The sequence below is a fragment of the Phyllostomus hastatus genome, unplaced genomic scaffold, assembly GCF_019186645.2.
Source record: "Phyllostomus hastatus isolate PE091 unplaced genomic scaffold, TTU_PhHast_1.1 phas_contig_495, whole genome shotgun sequence".
In the NCBI taxonomy this organism is placed as follows: domain Eukaryota; kingdom Metazoa; phylum Chordata; class Mammalia; order Chiroptera; family Phyllostomidae; genus Phyllostomus; species Phyllostomus hastatus.
The window spans coordinates 7,660,483-7,674,732 of NW_025333895.1; the positions used below are offsets into that span (position 1 = coordinate 7,660,483).

At 69.4% G+C, this 14,250-nt stretch overlaps 1 protein-coding gene across 4 annotated transcripts in view; it reads right to left on the reverse strand.

Moving 5' to 3' along the window:
* The window catches only part of RALGDS (ral guanine nucleotide dissociation stimulator), a 38,912-nt gene that overhangs the window by 6,338 nt on the left and 18,324 nt on the right, over positions 1–14,250 (reverse strand). The window contains exons 1-10 of one of the 4 annotated variants that reach the window (XM_045846249.1): positions 13,099–13,387; positions 5,352–5,462; positions 4,194–4,387; positions 3,557–3,616; positions 2,866–3,044; positions 2,293–2,663; positions 1,429–1,644; positions 1,067–1,170; positions 629–713; positions 110–178 (exon numbers count right to left, since the gene is read on the reverse strand). In XM_045846249.1, the coding sequence (XP_045702205.1) occupies positions 110–178; positions 629–713; positions 1,067–1,170; positions 1,429–1,644; positions 2,293–2,663; positions 2,866–3,044; positions 3,557–3,616; positions 4,194–4,387; positions 5,352–5,462; positions 13,099–13,281 (1,572 nt within the window). In that variant the 5' untranslated portion in view covers positions 13,282–13,387. Of the gene's footprint in view, positions 1–109; positions 179–628; positions 714–1,066; positions 1,171–1,428; positions 1,645–2,292; positions 2,664–2,865; positions 3,045–3,556; positions 3,656–4,193; positions 4,388–5,351; positions 5,463–13,098; positions 13,388–14,250 lie in introns of those variants that run through there. The other 3 variants (XM_045846248.1, XM_045846247.1, XM_045846250.1) reach the window with 3 other exon arrangements.

Genomic DNA, 14,250 nt, shown 5'->3' on the forward strand with positions numbered 1-14,250 from the left:
CCTTCCAGGCCCTTGCCCTAGTGGCTCTCACTAGTCCCCCCGAGACACCCGTGGGTCGGGTCCCAGAGGAGGCCAGCCCCTGCCTCTCCCGGGCCTCGGGCACACTCACCGTCTCCTTCGGCCGCTTCTGGGCCCTCTTGGGGTTCATCTCCAGGGTGGCGAACTTGGAGGTTCCCTCCTACCAGGGTAGAGGACGGGGGCAGTGAGGACTTCTCCCGCTGCCCTTTGCCCCACGTGCACCCAGATCCGTCTGGTCATTTGCACCCTCCCTGGACAGCAGCCCCTCTGGGACCTGGCTCCCGGGCCCGCCCTGTAGTGCCATCCCCGGGCTGGTCTGGGGAAGGAGGGAGGGAGTGATGCCTCCCCCTGGCACCCTCCACCACCAGCCCAGAGGACGCTGGGTGCCAGCCCTGGAGGACGCTGGGTGCCAGTGGGAGGGGACGGCACGGGAGCAGGAGACCTGACCCTGCCAGCTTCTGGGACAGCCCACACGCACCCCCCCCCTCACCCCGTTCCCGGGGCCACCTGGCCACGGAGCAGACAGAGCCCCCGCTCCCCGAGGCCCAGACGAGACAGGTCTGCAAGTCCCCGAAGGAACTTGCGCCGAGAAGCTCGCCCCACCCCTTACCTTGATGAGCAGCTCCCGGCTCAGGGAGTAGTTGTTCTCATCCGAGAAAATCTCCGACAGCTTCTGAAAGACCCGCAAGCTGTCCCTGGGGGTGCGGCGGGGGCGAGCGTCAGCGCGGACCCATGTCATCACGGACCCCAAAGACCCGAGCTGCCGGGGCGGGTGGTCCCACTGGGTGCTAAGGGTTCCGCGGGCCTGGGGAGGCGTCCCTTGCGTTGGTCACCCAGGTCCCCTTGCTATTTCTACCGAGTGGCTCTGACGTGGCCAGTTTGGACTTCATGTGGCTCAACTCAACACCTGACCGGTAGGGAAGCTGAGTCCTGCAGACACCCCATGTCCCCGTGGGCCCTGGCAGGTTGCTGGCCCCCAAAAGGGACAGTGCCCCCCCCGTGGGGGGACCCAGAGCACCTCGGGGCTCCCACAGAGGGGCCCGCCCACCTGGAGACCTCTTCCCACGTCTTCTTCAGCCGGTGGATGGAGTTGCTCTGCAGAGCGGAGAGGATGGCATGCAGCGACGAGAAGTTCTTGCGCGCCCGGCACTCCTGGCGGGGGCGGGGGTGGGGGATGGGGGGCAGCCGTGAGGTGGGGCCAGCACTCTCACCCGCTCCAGCGCCGGCCCCTCGGCAGACCAGACAGATGCCCGCGGAGCCCCCGAGGGGACCTGGGCCCCACCCAGGAAGGAAGGGAGGAGGAAGCGAGCGCCCAGGCGGGAGCCAGGGTACAGGTCAGGGTCACTGAGCCCCCGAAACAGGGGCCCGAGAGTGGGTGCGGGCGGCAACGGGGGGGCCCCCGAGGCGTACCCTGGCCACCTCGATCCAGTGCTCCACCACGCGGGCCCTGTCCCGGGCCGTGGCACTGCGGTCCCCGAGGCAGGTGGTGATGACGCAGTTGGCCACGCTGTTGAACTGGGTGACGGTGGCGCGGACGGTGGGGGCCAGGTGCTCCTTGCCCTTCTTGTCGCGCTGGGACCAGATGGAGCCCAGGCAGTGGTAGGGCACCACCTTCTTGAACAGCTCCTGGGGGGCAGACGGGCGTCACCCGCCGGCTCTGCCGTACCCCAGCTCAACGCCCACAGCCCCCCACCATCCTGGGGGCCCTGGGCAGAGGGCGCTCTAGAAACCGAGGACGGGGGGTCTTGGGGGGTCTCGGCTCAGTCTCCCACCCCCTGCGAGCGCCCAGCACACGAGGGGCCTGGAGAGGCGGCCGGCGGGAAAGAGGCTGGCGTGTTCGCCAGCCCGTCCGCTCTAACTCTGAGCACCAGGAAGTGGCCCCCACCTGCGCGGACCAGGGGGCACCCCGAGCCCCATCATGCCTGTCCGTGCTGTGGGTCTACAACTAGGGGCCTGGCTCTGGTGCCTGCCACATAGTCAGGTGGTCATCCGGTGCCCAGGAAGTGCCGGGGCTGGCGAGGCCTCCTGGGCAGATGGGGGTGACTGCCAGAGCCGGTTGCACCTCAGGGAGCCCCCCCACCTGTCTATCTGTCCACCTTATCTGTGCAGAGGACGGGGCGGGGGTGGGGCCCCAGCTCCACAGTCCACAGGGACACCGAGGCCTCAGGGTTAGGAAGCTTGCCCAGGTCCTGTGGTCCGTAATGCCAGGGCTGGGATTTGGGCCAGGACATCGGCTCCAGACCAAGAACGGCGGGGCTGGGCAGCGCCGCTCACCGCGTCCATCAGGGTAAACTGCTCTGCCACCAGGTCCGGCGGGAACGCCAGGAGGTGAGGCTTCTCCTCGCTCAGCCCATTCTCTGCGGCCACCGGCGAAGGCCAGGAAGGCTCTGGCGCTGGAGCCGGCCCCAGTTCTAGAGTTCGCGACAGAGCTGCCTCCAGCTCTGGAGTGGGCGTCGGGGCCAGTGCTGGCGCCGGCTCTCGCTCTGGGGCCGGCTCGAGAGCTGGCTCAAGCTCCGGAGCCAAGATTAGCTCTCGCCCCGAGACCAGCACTGGACTGGGCGCTGGGGCCGGGCTGGATGCTGCAGCCGGCGCTGGAGCGGGCTCCAGCTCTGGCGCTGGCTCTGGAGCTGGAGCTGGCGATAGAGCTGTAAGAGGAGGAAAGTTCAGCAACACCCCTGCTTCTCCAAGACAAAAGTCACACCGCTGCCTTCTAGAGAAGCCTCAGCCCAGCACCTGCAGGCACCCGGTGAGGGTCTGAGGCCGGTCTTTGCTCCTGGCCTGTGCGAGCCCCTGGAGGCCCCCTGTGTGCCCGGCCCCTCCCCGGCGCCCACCGCCCCTGCTCCTCACCCTCCAGCTCCGCCTGCTCCAGCTGAGCCAGGAGCAGGTGCGCACGGCGCTCCAGGTCGGAGCCAGGCATGTTGAGCTGCACGTAAGCCGCCAGCTGCCTGAGGCAGGGGAAGTCGGGGGGCTGGCAGAAGTCCTCTGAGTACTGGTCCAGCCAGGTGCCCAGGATGGAGGAGATGGCACTGGGCGGCGGGGAGGCGGCAGCAGAGTCAGGGGCCTGGACTCTCCCTCCACATGGCTCTCCCGGGGCCATGCCTGTCCCTGCCCACCCAGAGGCCAATACCCCCTGCCCCCTGCCCTGGACCATCCAGGCAAGGCGCAGGCCTGGTCAGTGGGCAGGAGCCGGTCGTCTCTGGGGGAAGGAGCCCTCCATCCACAGTGTGACCCTCTCCTGCCCCGGGAAAGCCCGACACCCTCCAATCTGTCTCCGGCCCCTCCCCCTGGAATGTCCTGTTCACAGCACACAGTGGCACACAGTAGGTGCTGCAGGAGGGTGGGAGGGAGGAGGGGCAGGCACCGTGTCCCGCCCAGCCTTCCCAGCCCTCGTCTTCCCTCCGACACTATTCTGGGGAACCGGGGCGGGAGTCACAAGCTGTGCGGGGTCGAGGTCCCCCCCACACCCTGCAGCCTCGGCCCCCAAACGCCCCTCCCTCGGGGACAGGAGGCCCTCCCGCCAGACCCGAGGGCCACTCACTTTCTCAGCTGGTCCTGGGGCCCGCCGTCCTCGTGGGAGTAGGGGAGGATGCACCCGTATCTAGAGGAGGCCGTGAGGGCGTCACATCTACCGTACCTGCTGCGACGTCTGGTGTTACTGGTGGACCCCCCCACCCCCGCCACAGCCCCCCATTGGGTCGGAGGCCCCGGAGGGCAGGGACGCTCGTCTGCTTTCCTCACGGAATTTTGTCACGTGCCCAGAAAAGTGCCTGCCCGCGGAGGGCTCCACATACGTCTGTGGGAGGGATGAGTCCCAAGCGGCACCTCACAGACATCTGAGCGGGTCTGGGGCTCCCCAGGCAGCCCCCATGCGTCCCTGCCCTGGCCTCTCATGATGGAGGAGACCCCCCAGAGAGGACCCGGGCCCTCCACTCAGACAGGAAGACCGCTGCACCCACAGGCACAGGGCAGTGAGGCTGGACACAGAACTGCTTGGTGGGAAAGTCGGACGTAAGGACCAGCACAGCCCGGTCAGCCCCCTCCGCCCGCCACCCTGACCACCCGGGGGGCGGGGGGGTCCGTCCTCTCAGCATCCAGTTTTCGCCTGAGCCAGCGGAGGCTCAGAGAGGTGGAGCGATACTCCCGAGATGCACAGCAGCAGGGGGCGGGGCGCTCACCTTTTGAAGAGCAGGTCCAGGACCTGCTGCGTGGTGGTGAAGGCGCGGTAGGTGCACAGGAAGATGGTCACGTAGGAGAGGTCGCTGCCCTCGAAGGCCGGCACCAGGTGCTCCACCAGCTTCTCCAGCGTGCCCGCCTTTACCGTGCGCACCTTGCAGGTCTCGTACAGGTTCAGGGCCGCCTCATTTTCACACTGGGGTGGGACGAAGGAGGGATGAGTGGTCAGCAGTGGCAGGGACCACCAAAGGCGCGGGGCCGGTGGGGGGTGGGGGCGGCGGCTGGAGCTCAGACGAACTCCCAAGTGCTCAGTGACTTCTGGCAAGAGGGGGGACATGCGTGTCCCCAGCACGCACATGTAAAAGTAGAATTTGAGGTGGGGGGTGACGAAAAATACTAACTCCAGCTGAGGATGGTAGCACCTGCCCGGGTTCGAGTGCGAGTTCCCCGGGCGCCCAGGCAGAAGGGCCCCAGGCAAGGGTGGGGGCGAGGAAACGGCTCCTCGGGGGTGGGAGGGGCGGCTCCCAAGGACACGGGGACCCTCAGGGCGGCTCTGTGGAGATGCCACAGAGGGAAAGCAGGCGCAGGGCCCCGGAGGGCGGAGCCGCCGTGGTCCCTGGCTCCCTTCTGGGCTGCTGACGGCAGCTCTGACCCGGAGGGGCCAGGGGCCGCGCTCCGTGAGAGCGAGTTACGGGAAGTGTGTGCGGTAACCTGAGCCCCCGCCCTTTCTGGGGAGAAGGCAGCCCTGCCTGCCAAGCACCGTGGAGCCGTGGTGCTGGGGCTCCGAGGAGGGGAAGACTTGGGCTGACTGACAGGCTGACGGGCTGACGGCCCCAGGGCACAGTGGGGGCGGGGGGGAGGGTGGGGGTAGGCGTCAAACAAGAAAAACTGGGGCCCAACCCAAAAAGACCCCCAGACCGACATGAAATCAGAACAGTGCAGAGGTGCCTTTTCTGATGTTCACCCCCCTTGAGACAGTGACTGCATTTGGCCAAGCCCGGGGTGGGACAGTGGGGGGCCGGGGGGTGGGGGGCAAGCCCAGATTCCTCCGGGAGCAGGACTGTGGGACCCAGGGGCAGGAAAGGCGGTGGGAGCAGGCCCAGGGCCGTGGGGGCCCCGCCCCGCCCCCACACTCACCCCCACCCCACCCCCGCACTCACCCCGAGCCAGCGCTGGCCCTTGGAGGCGCCATGGTGCACCTGCACCTTGCGCAGCGAGATGGAGTAGACGACCCCGTTGACCAGCTCCTCGCCGATCTCCTGCGTGGAGCTCTGTGAAGACAGCGGCCGGTGCCAGGCGGGCAGGTCAGGGCCCCGCTGGGTGATGCCGCAGGGCGCCCACGCCGCCTCTGACCCCCCAGGCGTGATCCCTACCCCCGTCTGGAAGGAGACCGGACGCACAGCAGGGCAGGGGGCGCCGCTACCTGGGCCCTCCCCTCCCGCCCGGCCGGGCGCAAGTGGGGTGTGGGCACGGCCAGGCCACCAGGCTCCCAACGCCCCGACAGCCCGCTCCTGCCCAGGGCGCCCCCAACCCAAGTACGGTCACTTGCTCGTTCTGCAGGCGAGGAGCCACCCACAGTCACGTGACACGGCAGGGCCGTGGCAGGCCTGGGACCCCTGCCCCTCCGACACGGCCCACTGCACCCTGGGACGCGGCGCCCCACCTCCATCCCTCCTCTGCCCAGCCTGCGCCCCCAACCCCCCCGACCCCGCAGGGGTGGTGGCCCTGCTGGCCCAGCCCTGGAGTCATCGTCACGGCTCCGGGGCAGGTGTGGGGATTCTCCGGGCCACATCCGAGGCCACTTCCTTCCCCTTCTGCTCATTCACAGCCGCGTGCCCTCTTGGGCAAGAGCGGAGTTCCCTGCCTGCGGTCACGTGCGTGGGGCAGAGGGAGAGGGGGGGCAGTGCGGCGTGCGGGCTGGTGGCTGGGGCTCCATCGAACCCCAAGGCCACGGAACTTCGGCTGGGCCGGGAAGAGGAGCCATCCAGCCGACACTGGACCCCGGGCAGAGAGAAAAGGCCCTGGTTTTAGGAGGCAGCAGCCCCACCCTGCTGGGCAGCCTGGCCTGGGGGCTGTCATCCAGGCTCCCACAAGGCCACTTGGTGGTCACCGCCGAGCTGGGCTTCTCAGCCCTGTCCCAGCTGGCCCTGTCCAGGGAAGGGTGGGGGGGGCCCGCAGCAGTGGGAGCCAACCTCTGAGAGCTCAGGGAGGGTCTGGGAGCCCGCAGCTGGGACCACGCACAGGTCACTGCCCCAGCAGGGTGGGCGTGGGGTTCAGAGGGCCCCCTGCCCCCCCCATGTGACACGTGCTGACTCAGCCTGGGCCCTGCAGACAGCCCTGCCCCGAAGCGCCCCCTGGCCTCAGTGGGGGCCCTGGGCCAGAACCAGGGGCAGCATCTTGGACTGTAACCCGAGCTGTCAGCACCCCTGGGTCAGCGACCGGAGGGCCTGGGCCTCGGGGCTCCTGCCCGCCGGGGGCTCGGGAGCCATCCTTCAGAAGTCCGCTTCCTCTGACCCAAGGCCGCCCTCCCGCCCCTGGCAGCGTCCCAGTGGGAAAGCCACCAGGGCCACACAGGGTCCCCCGACCGACCCTGCACTGCCACCACCTCCAGGGAGAGCGCCAGCCGCTTCTTGGAAGTCAGCAGGGAACCCACTGCAGATCCACACCCCCCCCCCACTCTGACAGGAGCGGCCCCTCCCACACCCACGCACCCCACACAGCCCACACCCCGGGGGAGGGGGGTCAGCCCTTCCCCTGAGGAGGGGAAATTCCTCCTCCTGAAGCAGGAAAACAGAAACAGATGCACACTGTCCACCCCCCCGCCCCGCCCCCCCCCCGCACCCCTCCCTGCTTAGAACAGCCCCTCAGAGGGGGGTGGTGACGGACAAGGGGCTTCAGAGGCCTGCCAGCCCTGCCACCCCCCACCCCCACCAGGCCCTGGCCACCCCCACCTCTCCTCCAAGGTCCCAAAGCCTGCCTCCCACAAAGCCCCAGCCCCCCCCCCGGGGCATTTCAGTCACATCTGGCCCCGCTGGGAGCCAAACACAGTCCCTCGCGCCCAGGTTCTTGGCAGCCGAGTGGAAGTCCAGCGCGGGACAAGCCTGCCAGAGGGCAACTGGACTTGAACCCCTGGGGAGCCCACACGGCACCTGGCTCCCAGGGGCCTCCATCCAGGCCCGCTGGACAGAGCGCTTCCTGGCCAGGAGAACCTCGGGTGGGGCCAGGGCCTCGGGTCCAAACGGGAGGCTCTGCCGTGAGCCACGGCCCCGCTGGCTGCGTGCGAGCAGCTGGCCGGCCCTGCCTGGGTGTCATGTGATCCCTGAGCCCTTCCCCCACCCCGGAGGGGCCCCCTCTGCCAGCCGGTTGGGGGGCAGGGCGGGAGGCTGCGCCACGGGAGCCGGGCTGGGGGAGTCGCTGCCCTGTCACACAGACGGGGAGCCGCTGTAGCCGGTCCCCTCCCGCAGCAGCAGCAGCAGCAGCAGCAGCAGCGGGACGAACCCGGACTCGAGGGCATTTCTGAGTGCAGGCGCCACGGAGCCATCTACCGAGAGCACGGACAGAGGGGCGGGCTCTGCAGCGCGTCCCCGGGGTCCGCGGGGGGCAGAGCGTGGCAGGGCGGGGCGGGGCATCCGCTCCCTGCTCTCACCCCCTGGCCAGGGACAGGGACGGAAGGCAGCTGACCGCCCAGGCACTGGCCCCAGGACCCTCTGGGCAGGCAGCGCAGGGCGCCAGGACCCACAGACGGCCCTGGGCTGCCCCATCTGCAGAGTGGGCTGCCCGGGGGTGGGAGCAGCAACCCCCGGGGGGGCCCTGGGGGAGGAGGGACTGGCCTGCAAACAGATGTCCTGAGGGCGGCCCTGAGCTGTTGGGGGAAAAGACCGCCACAGGGGTGATCTGCCCTCAGGGGACAGCGCCTCCTGTTGCTGACGCCCTCTGACATCCCCGACTCAGCAGTCCGCAACACTGCCCGCCACTCCTGCACCAGGGTCCAGTGGAGTGAGGGTGGTGGGGTGCCCCCAGGCCCGGGTGAGCAGAAGCCAGCAGAACGGGCCCCCAGGGTGTCCCGCACCCTCCTGTCCCTCTGGACACAGCTGGAGCCCCGGGGAGGAGACAGAAGTGGCCTGGGTGGCATTTTAACCTGTCACCGATCAGCCTTCTTCGGGTGGGGGCCCCCGACTGCTGGCCACGCCCCAGTGCCCTCGGGGTAGAGTGAGGGGCTGGCCAGGGGGGCCGCGGAAGGTGCCGGGTCCTTCCCCAGCCCTGCCACCGTTGCCGGAGGACAGCTCACAACCGCGCGCGTACGGGACAGCCGGGCTGCCCATCCGGGCAGCTCTCCACGCCCGCGCGGACACCCCTTTCCTGGGAGAGTGACCGGAGGGCCCCAGAGGCCCCCGCTGCAGACCGGCTCCCCCTAAAGAGACCCGTAGAAGCTTTCCGACTTTTTTTTAGCCTTTCCCTCGAACGCGGGAGCTCAGGCGTGAGACGGATCGAGGAGGGCTGCTCGGCTCCCCCGCATCCCCGCTGCCCGAACCCAAGGCCACGCACCCATTCTACAGAGCGGCAGGCTGAGGCCCAGCGGGTGATCAGGCAGACAGTGTCCAGACCGAGGGGAGAACCAGGACTTCTCAAGTTCATCTCCAGACCACAAGCCCAGGGCAGGGCGAGTGAAGATGCCGAACGTGCGTCACCCGTCACCCTGCTGGTGTGTGGCGGCTGGGTGTCCCGCACGGGCCCCAGGGCACAGACAGGGCCCCGGCGGGGGCTCGAGGCAGGTCCTGGGTGGGGGGGTCACACTCCTGGTCCCCACAGCGGCAGCCCTGGCAGGGGGGGCCGCTCAAGACGTCCGGTTTTCGGGACAGCCAGGACGCCCAGTGACCCCAGAAACTGGAGTCTGGAGACTGTGCGAGGCCCCCAGGAGGCTGACCCATCTCCCCCAGAACCTTCTCCCCCCAACCCGAGCCCAGCTACTTAAATGTGCCCCAGGGGCCGGGCCTGCGAGGGGACGTGGCTGGCGGACAGCTGAGGAGGAGGCTGGCCTGGTCCCTAGGGGGCGTAGGGTGAGGCTGGCCGGACGTCCGGTGCCAAAAGCCACGCCACGGGCCAGCGTCCAGCGCACGCGGGCACTTCCTGGGTGCCAGGCCCTCGGCACGCTCATCACGTCTGGTCCTCCCAACACCTCACCTGATGGACAGGGAGGGAGCCGGGCGGGGACTCGGCCCCGGTCGGGCACCAGGAAGTAGCCGTCGGGGCAGGGACTTGAACCCTGGCCTCTGACTCTCAGGTCCTCTGGAGCCACACCCGGGACCCGGGCCTCGCTCCACAGGCGGCCACCACGGTCACAGCCTCAGAACAGAGTCCAGTGACGGGAAGGGCTCCCTGTGGTCACACGGCCCGTTGTGGGTGGCCTGGCCCCGCTCCCTCACACCCGTACCTCTCTGCGGAGAGCGGACACGCAGGCCCGCCAAGGGCCCCGAGGTCAGCTGCAAGGACCAGACCCCAGGGGAGCGCCACGCTGACCCGGAGCCCAGGGCGCGGGCTTTCCCTGGAACCCGGCCAGCAAACACGCCCGGGGCAGCCACCGGTGTCCAGCTCTGACGCCGTGCCAGGCGCGATGGGGATGGTGTATCAGGCCGCTGGTCTCGCGTGGCCCTCCCCAGGGCCCTAAGCAGACAGAGGAACTGGTGCACGGTCCATTTCACGGCCGAGGAAGCGAGGCTGGCAGAGCCGCGCCGCTCTCTCTCTCCGCCCCAGCGCCCCGGCTCCTGCCGGCCCTCTGGCCCCTGCCCCGCGGTTCACAAGAACAACATCAGGGCGTGACTGCAGAGCCGGCCCAGCAGGCAGGCCCGCGCTTCCCTGGAGCGGGGAGGGGAAAACGCCAAAGCCACACCCGCACCCAGAGGCCCCAAAGCCCCAAATGCAGCCCGCCTGCCCGCACCGGGGCTGCCCCCACCCTGCTCGCCCGGCCCCTTCCGGCTCCTCAGGATCGATCGGATCGGGGAAGTCGCTTCACTGCAGCTGCGTGTCCGGGAACACTGCGTCTCTGGGCTTTCGAGGCTGGAGGCCCGAGCCCGGGACGGGGTGGCCACAGCAGGGGCCACGCCGTGGGAGCCATCCGGGCCACCGGCCAGCGGCCCCTGGGAGCCAGGCCTCAACAGCCCGGTGCAGCCTCCCGAAACCGCCCCCGTCGGCTGGCTCAGAGGCCGCCGAGGGCCGGTGGGGAAGATAGGGCCTGGGTCCACCCAAGTCCCAGGTGGAGGACGGGACCCCTGCCCTGCCTACGAGTGACGCAGCGTCTCCAGGGCTGACCTCCCCACCTCTGCCCCTGCCACCCGAGAGGGGCTGGGCAACCTAATGAACCTCCAGCGGCTCAGTTGTTCCATCCGTTAAATGGACGGTTGAGTCCTGAATGAACAAGGCCGGGACGCCTGCAGGTACTTGGCGCAGCGCCTCCCACCACGGTCTGGCCTGTGGGGGCCATTCTCCTAAACCTCCGGGGTCCGGCCGTGGGCCTGCTCCTTCCTGGGAGCTCTGGCCCACGCACGGCACCTGGCCCTCCTCTGGTCTACGGGCGTCCCTACCCCTCACTGGACGAGGGGGCTTCTGGGCTGCCTGGACCTTGTTCTGTGGCCCCCACAGCTCCCACTTAAAACCGCCTCCCCGAGAACCTAAAACCACCCCGACAGCCACCCTTTCCTGGTCCCTCCGGACGTGCGTTCAGGGCAGGGACTTCACTCCTCGGGGCCCCGGGGCCCCGTGTGCAGAGCGGGGCCGGCACCTGCTCTGGATGGCGGTGCCCGTCTGCACCCACGGAGGAGGGCGCAAGGGCCAGGCGACCCCCAGGGGGCACAGAACCACACACGGGCCGCGCCGGGTGCGCGGTGGCTTGGCTTAGAGTCAGGATGACGAGCGAGCGAGCGAGCGGACGCCCAGATGTGTGAGGACATCTGGCAGCCCCGGAGAGGGCAGGCCGGGGTGGAGGCTCGGTGGGGAAGCGGGGGACGGGGGAGGGAAGGAGGAAACCGCCTGGTGGTTTCCAGGGAGGACAGGGACCACGAGCAGGGCCCTGGCACACTCCAGCGGCCAGGAAACCAGCCCCAGGATAGGGGGTGGGGGGAGCTGTTGGCAGGAGGGACAGGGACTTCCCCGCCCCCTCCACCGGCCTATGGTAAATGGTCATTGTGTTTGGTTTCCGGCAGTGGACTTCTCTTCTGCCAGGACCCTGGTTTTCCTGCCCCAGCCAGAAGCTTCCCCTTTGATTCTAAACAGTGACCATGGCCTGGATCGAGTGCTGAGCTGCCCCCACCCCCCACCGGAGCAGCAGCGGGAGGGAGACACACCGACCCAGGGTGTGAGGGATGGGGGAGGGGGAGGGGAGGCGGAGAGAAGGCCGACCCCGGGGCGAGGGTAGGGCTCAGCTCTGCCTCTCCCCGGGGTCCTCAGGGATGCGCAGGGACAGGGAGGGAGGGAGCGGAGCCGCGGGGCCCCACCCTGGCCAGGAACCTGCCTGTCCCCCGGTCCCCTGCGAGCGCGAGGGCGGACCCTCCCGGCACACAAAGCCGGCCTGGCTGCCAGACCTAATGAAAGTCGGATGAGCACTGAGACTGTGTCAGGCCTCCCGGGGCCCTGCTCCAGTGGCCGGCGAAAGCCAGAGCTTTGGGGTGGCTGAGGGTCCCAGAACAACAGCGAGCTCGGGAGGGAAAGGCCGCCCAGGCCTGGGGTGCCCCCACCCGGGGCTCCCCACTCCGCGGCCCAGGCACGGAGACACACTCTATCCTCACACAAATGTGAGTGCATCCAGGCCGTCTCGGTCCTGGAGACGCACCGGGGCACAAGGCCCAGGCCGCAAATGGCCCAACCTCACAGCTCACTGGGGCCTAGAGTGAGCAGGGGTGCCGGACCCCAAGGGGACCCTAAGCAGCACAGGGGCCCAGGAACTTCTCCGGTAAGGCTCTGGCTCAGCCGTGATGTGCAGAGCCCCTCGGCCCAGCGCTGGCCTCGGTCCAGGCCCCACGCCCAGGAAGAGCAGGGCGAGGGGCTCGCCCCCGGACCCGCTCTCCCTGCTCCGGCGGTCAGGTGCACCGTCCGGCAGGTGGAGGAAGGTGCCAGCCTGCCACTTGCGTGACCCCACGACCCGCTGCACAGAGCACACCAGAAACAAGAGTCTCAGCCCTCACCCTGATCCCCTGCCCCCCATCGGCGAGGGGCACATCTCTCCTTTTCCGAATCCCCCCCAACCCTCACCAGTTCATGGTGCCGGGGCGTCTCCTAACCAAGCAGAAAGGAGCCAGGCCCCGGGCACGAGAGGGCCTTGTCCAGACCTCCCTGCCTGGACACACAGCCTGGAAGGCTGGAGGCCCGCTTCCTCTCCACCTGACCCGCCCCCCCTCGTCCCGTGCAAGCAGCCCTGAACATCCGAAGTACCTCTGACCCCGAGGGTGGAAGGTCTGGAAGGCCACGGTGGTCCCGACCACCCCCGAGGGTCCGGGGAGTTTGCTCCCCTGCCCACCAGTTCACCGCGGATTGCGAAGCCAGGTCTGTGCAAGCCGGCGCTGGCAGCACAGGCCCAGCGGGGCCCAGCCCTTGCTGCGGGGAAGACGTGAGCAGACAGTGACAGCCCGCGGAAACAGGTCTACCTGGACTGCAGGGGCACGCGGCTGGCGCACCTGGGCCCGGTGAGGGAAGGCACTGGGGCGGGGAGTGGGGCGGGACTGCCCGTTCTGGTTCCTAAACTGCCAGGCGGCTGAGCTGGTGGCCGGCCCCCACCCCCCTACCCCGTCCACCTTGCGGCCTGGGGGTGAGAGCGAGGAGGGAACCTCTGCAGAAGGACCCTCCTTCCGGGCCGATCAGGGCGCTGGGCCCCCACCCCCCTTCGCTGGGCCGCGGGGCGGGCCGCCCTGGCTCACCCACCTCCAGGCGCGGCAGGTCAGGGTCCAGCTGCGTGAAGCTGTGCAGCACCACGGGGCAGCTGTCCGGGCCGCCCACCTCCAGGCGCACGGCGTCCCACACGCTGCGGCTCCGCCGGGAGCCCGGAAACAGCGTCTCGGCGCCGCCCGCAGGCCCGGCCGCCTCGGTCCACATGCGCTGCACCATGGGCGGCTCGCAGCGGCGCGGGCGGCCGGCCGAGCCGCGGGACCCGGGGCGGCGGAGGCCCGCGCGGCTCGGCGCTGCCTGCGCTCTGTGCCCGCCGCGCGGCCCCGCTGAGGTCAGCCCCGGGGGCCGGGCTTGCGGCGCGGAGGGGCGGGGCCCCAGAGGCCTAGGGCGCGGAGTGCGCGCGCGCGCAGGCGCCCCGCCAGCCGGCGGTTTGCGTCCTCCCTTCGGAGAAGGGGCGCCGGGGCGCCGTGCGCGGGGTGGGACCGTGGGCACCGCGGTTAGGCAGCTCGCGTGGGTGCGTGTGCTGGCGCCGCGTGTATTGTGTCGGCGTGTGACTTGTGGACGTGCTGATGTGCGGTCAAGAGGCCCTGAAGTCAGAGCCACCTCCCACGCATTCCAGTTAAGCCCCACCCTGGCTCTGTGGCCTCGGACAAGTTGCTTAACCTCTCTGAGCCTCAGTTTCTTCACCCGAGAGGATCCCACTGGGTGGCTGATGGACAGCGCTCAGCGGGTGCCTGAGCCTCACTGTGGGCTCCTGAATCCCGCAACCCTGGCCGTGTCTTTGGTGCACACGGGAGTGCGTTCGGGAGGCCTGCGTGTCAGGGGCTGGGGTGGGGAGAGGGGCCTTTGCCCGCACTGTCTCCTTTGCGCCCGCAGCCACACTGAGGGAGGGTTGTGGGGGGAGGGGGGAACCAAGAGCAGCCCCCCCCCCCCGGGGGCTGAGGGATGGAGGCATTTGAGTGGGAGAGGTCGGGTAGGGCAAACGCACAGGTGCGGGAGCACCTGCCACTGGCCCGGGCAGCTGGGGCCACTGGCGGCTTGCGCCCTCAAGGTCTCAGGTGCAGGTGAGGGTAGAAGTGAGGCTGCTGAGGGCTCGGGCGGAAGGAGGGCTAGGAAAGAGCCTTCTGGTCTTTCTAGAAACCAGTGGGGCGGGAAGAAGGATCCTGGAGGGGAACGGCAGGGTCAAGG